This window comes from Pezoporus occidentalis, unplaced genomic scaffold (genome assembly GCF_034315485.1).
Source record: "Pezoporus occidentalis ecotype Australia unplaced genomic scaffold, CSIRO_AGI_Poc_V1 ctg1962, whole genome shotgun sequence".
NCBI classification, from domain to species: domain Eukaryota; kingdom Metazoa; phylum Chordata; class Aves; order Psittaciformes; family Psittacidae; genus Pezoporus; species Pezoporus occidentalis.
This window is the reverse complement of record NW_026913814.1, coordinates 1-4,799: the sequence shown is the minus strand read 5'-3', so window position 1 is coordinate 4,799 and position 4,799 is coordinate 1. Positions and strand designations below refer to the sequence as shown.

The 4,799-nt window shown below is 56.4% G+C and overlaps 1 protein-coding gene across 3 annotated transcripts; it reads left to right on the top strand.

The window, feature by feature from the left end:
• Positions 1-1,968: 1,968 nt before the first annotated feature.
• LOC134163000 (uncharacterized) lies at positions 1,969-4,793 on the top strand. Of its 3 annotated transcripts, XM_062617466.1 has the most exons (4): positions 1,969-2,582; positions 3,177-3,238; positions 3,440-3,480; positions 4,281-4,793. In XM_062617466.1, the coding sequence occupies exons 1-4, from the start codon at positions 1,994-1,996 to the stop codon at positions 4,423-4,425; spliced, it is 837 nt and encodes a 278-aa protein (XP_062473450.1). In that variant the 5' UTR covers positions 1,969-1,993; the 3' UTR covers positions 4,426-4,793. The 3 variants fall into 3 exon arrangements, 2 of the variants coding, with proteins under 2 accessions (XP_062473450.1, XP_062473451.1); XR_009964521.1 differs by having other exon boundaries at positions 3,095-3,480; XM_062617467.1 differs by lacking the exon at positions 3,177-3,238.
• The last annotated feature ends 6 nt before the right edge of the window (positions 4,794-4,799 follow it).

Below are 4,799 nucleotides of genomic sequence, written 5' to 3'. Positions count from 1 at the left end.
ATTCTTCTCGGTGCCCCACCCCTCCCTTGGCCCCTTGCCTTTTGGCCCTCAGGCTTCTCCTGGGTCCTCAGTCCTACTGGGGCCCCAGTGCCTCCTTGACGCCCAAGCCTTGGGCCCCCTCGTCTTTGCCTTTCATCGCAGGGTTTTAAAGCTCCATGAACCCAGCTCCAAACACTCTAAAGTCCCTCACGGTCCTCCCAGTCCCTTTCCTCACAACACCACGTTGAAGCCCCTTCTGCACAATTTTCCTGACCGACTTCCATGCGGTCCCAGGTCAGCAAGGTTAAAACACCGGGCCCCAATTTTGGGCCCGTTTTCCCGACCCAACCCGGTGCCTTCTCCTCCTTCCCCGGAGCCAGATCCCAAAAAAGCGGGGGTGGGCCTGGAACAGGGAACCAGCAGCCCCCTGGTTACCCAAGGGATGGAGAGGGGGCAGGGAGAGTCCTGCTCAGAGACCCCTGGTCTGAGGCTAGCAACATTCCTGGGGGAGTCCTGGGGGAAAACACAGTCCTGGGAGGCAGGCGGTGCTGGGAGATGGTAGTGCTGGGAGGTGAGGGGCACTGGGAGATAGGGGGATCTGGCTTTGGGGGCTGTTGGAAGGTGCTTTTCTGTTGGAGCAGTGGGCAGACACCATAGGACGCCTGGCTGTCAGGGGTCCTTTGTTCCCCTTCACCAGCCCCAGATGCCTGGGCACTTGCATGTCCAGCTGCCCCGTGCAGGAAGCTGGACTGATGCCAGCAAAGGTGGCTGAAGCCATGCTGGAGGCAGGGGTGACTCTGTGCCTAGGCCGGGCTTGCTGCCAGGGCTGGTGTCTCTGCCAAGTCTGGCTTTGCCCTGGGGGCTCTCGGGGAGGGCAAGGAGGAGTCCTGGGAGGGATAAATCTGCCCCTCACCTTCTCCAGCCTCATCCAGGACTCACCACACCGCAGAGAAACATGAAGGTCGCAGTGCTCAGCATGGCCCTGCTCTTCACCATCCTGCTGTGCACCCCAGCAGATGCTCAGGTGAGTCCCCAGTGCCCCGTGGAGGGGCTCAAGGCTGGGAACAGGTCTTGGCTGCAAGGTATCAGCTCCCCTGCAGGATGAAATCATAGCGGTGAGCATGAAACCCCTTGAGTTGGCTTCTCCCTTTCCCAAGCAAGAGGAAAGGGAGAAGCCCCAGCTGATGCAGCTTTCTGCCTTCCACAGTTCTGTTTGTTCCCAAGCTTCCGCGCAGTATAGCTCCTGATACCCAGAGCCCAGCTTCTTCCCTGAATGGTCGGACCTATCTCCCCCCTAGGAGGGCCTGACCCATTCCTTCTCTCGGTGCCCCCACACCCCTCCCTTTTGGGCCCCTTCGTCCTTTTGGTCCCCTCAGGCATCTCCTCCCTGGCATCTCCTCTCTATCCTACCTAGGGTCCCCAGATGCCCTCCCTTTGATCGTTCCCAATGCCTTTGGGACCTCGCCCCCCTCAGTCCTTTGCCTTTCATCCTGTCCACTGTGGTAATGTCCCCAAAAACGCTTCCTTGAACCCCAGCTCCCAAACACTCTCCCAGTCCCCTCACTTTGGTCCTCCGCAGTCGTCCTTCTGCCTCTACCAACCACCACGCTTGAAGTCCCCGTATCTTCTGCACTTGAATTCCTCTACCCGACATTAACATCCCATACAGTCCTGTCCCTTCAACGCCATCAGCCTGGTTAATTCACGCCAGTGCCCTGTCTTTGCGTCCCAGTCATCCCATCCCCTTTGGAGATCCCTAATTCCCCAGGCTGTCCTTCCCTCTGTCCTCACCCCTGGTCACTGCATGAACAGGTATCCCAGGTGCAACTTGGAGCAATGGGGTGGGGGGAGCAGAAGGGATCTTCCTGCTCAGACCAGAGGGAAGCCATGGGCCTGGGGAGGCTGGGGACCCCTGTACCCCACACAAAGCCCCACCAAGGTCCAATCCGGACAAGCTCTTTGCTCTCTTTCCCAGGCAGTCTTCTGCAGGCTGCATCTTTGCTGTCAAGCAGAGATGGGGAAAGGAGTATGTATGTACTCCGTGTTTCTGTGTTGGACACGGGGAGAAAGGAGATGTCTGAGGGCCAGTGCAAGCAAAGGGGAGAGCAAGGGGTGTTCCTCAGCCAGCTCCCCACTCTCACAAGCACTGCTCATGTTGTGGCTGTTCTCAGGGAGAGCCAAGAGTAAAGCCGCTGGGCAGACTCCCTGCCACACATTCACCAGAGGCCCAGACTTTGGTCATGGTAGGACAACCTGCTGTGTAGCCAGACGCAGGGGTGCGGAGCCGGAAGTCTTGATTTGCTCAACCTCTTTACTTTCGGGGAGTAGTGAGTCCTGGAGTTCTTCTTTGGGGGAAGAGCTGCTGGCAGTTTTGAAAGGTGTGGACAGAAAGTGTTCCTCCTGGGCTCTTCCCTGGCAGCTGTGTTGTCAGGAGCAGGTTTCCAAAACAGTGGCTTTTGTGCCTGGAAGTGGTAATCCAGCTGGTTTGCTCGAAACCTGGCTCATTGACAGACATAGGACACCCTCCTTTTTCAGGCAAAAGATGGCCGTGCACAAGAAGAGGTTCTTGAGATTCATTGTCTTCTTGCTTCCAGTGGTTCTTGGTGAGTCTGTGTGAGCAAACATTTGAGAGTAACAGCCTGGTTGTGCTGGGTGCCAGCTTTTCTTTTTGGCCCATATGTGTGGAAACTGGCATGGTCCAAGTGCTTCTGGTGTGCGTCCTTGACGAGGACTTGCTTTTCAGCTACCAGTAAGACTGGTAGCCTCCCAGCCATGCTGCTGCACTGGCCACAGGACCAAAGGGCTTGCTTAGTCTGCAAGCCTGCGAGAGAAGGGAGTATGTATTTCCAAGCCTGAACTGGGGGATACCCAGAGGGGCTGTGCAGAGTGACTGATGCCCCTCCTGATACCTCTCCTGGCTGATGCAGCCTGGTCCCAGGGCTCACAGGAGCAGTAAGGGGAAATGGGAAAGAGCTCTGGGTCACCGAGCACACCTGAAGCTCATGGCTACACAATGCCCTGAAGCCTGTGGTGATGGTTTCCGGTCAGAGGCACGTCCTCTCTCTGCACCCTGTGTTCCCCACCTCCGCAGCTTAGCTGCTGCCCCATCCACAAGGCAACCAGGAGGAGACCACGGTGCTTCAGGGACCACTAGCAACCCAGGTCAAGTGACTGTCTCTTGGTGATGTGAATTGCAGCTGGTGTTTACTGTGGGACCTCACTGCCAGCGTGGACAATGCAGGCAAAGGCACAGAGAGAGGTTGGTGGACCCTCTGGGACAGGCAGCTCCTGCAAGGGAGCATTGCTGACAGTGGCTGGCTAAATCGTGGGCTTTTCTGTGTCCACACAGAGTGAGCCAAAGAAGCAGTGGCTTTTGCCGGGGCTTCCTAGGGAAGCCTCTCCTGGGAAGCCCCAGCAGCTCTGGTGGTGGATACTCTAACAGAGAGTTTTTCCCTTTCAGGCTCTGACAGGGGCAGCCGCAGCAGAAACAAAGATGCTGAGGTAAGAGATGTTTCCTGAGCTGGAATTGGACCTATGCAAACAGCATCAGCCAACCTGTCATGGTTTAAGCCCAGCCCGTAACTCAGAACCACGCAGCCGCTCGCTCACTCCCCCTCTTCTCTGTCCCCCTGCTCCCCAAGGGATGGGGAGGAGAATCAAGAGAATGTAACTCCCACGGGTTGAGACAAGAACACTCCAGTAACTAAGGTGTAACACAAACCACTGCTGCTACCACCAGTAATAATAATGATAAAGGGAATAACAAGGGAAGAGAATACAACCGCTCCCCACCGGCTTAATGGTTCCCAGCCCGACCAGAGCCGTGATCTAGCCCTTCCGGGTAACTGCCCCGTTTATATACTGGGCATGACGTGCTGTGGTATGGAATACCTCTTTGGCTAGTTTGGGTGCAGTGTCCTCTCTCTGCTTCCTCCCGGCTTCCCCTCGTCCCTGGCAAAGCATGAGACTCAGAATGTCCTTGGTCAGAGTAAACATTACTGAGCACCAACTAAAACCAGCGGTGTTATCAGCGCTGTTCCCAGGCTGAAAGTCAAAACCACAGTGCTGCACCAGCTACTGAGAAGGAGAAAAATTCCTGCTACGGCTGAACCCAGGACAACCTCGTGCTACCTGCACCCATTTTTCTAACAGCCACGGCTCCTGTACTTCCCTCTGGCCATTGCCTTTCTTTCAGCGTGGGGAGGAAGGGAAGCATTCACAAACCAGAAAGCCCTGTGTCTCTGCTCCTTGCAGAGGGAATGGGCTGCTCTCTGACAACATCTGCTTTCCTGTTCCTGCAGGAATTTGCACGCCTTGTTGACAGAGCAAACCCAAAAGTTGCAGCTTCTGCTGGAGGAGGTGGCTCAGCTGGAGGTGGAGATAAGCCGTTTGAAGAAGGTAACCCTGCATTTTGGAGAAGAAGGCTTGGCTGGGCAGAAGCCCTGAGGAAGCACTACCTGGGATTAGTAGTGGGTTCAGCCTGCTGAGCGCAGCAAGCCAGCTTGTGCCAGGGGATTGCTGGGTGAGCTTTGGCACTGCCCAGGCCCTTCTCTGGGCCCAGGTTAACTGGTGCTTCAGGCAGTAGGAATCTCCCAGCATTCTTCCCTTGGCACGGGCACCTTTGGCTGCTCTGGCTGGGCCCTGAGCAGCAGGGAGACCCAGGCCCACTCCCATGGCCAGCCTTTGTGGACATGGCCTGAGCATGGAAGGTGGGAACAAGGGAGTGAGGACCCCATGGTCGTGGCCACATATACTGTGCTTGTGGCTCACGTCAGCTGCAGTCTCTCAGCTTACTGGACAAGGCTTGCCTTGTGTTTCTG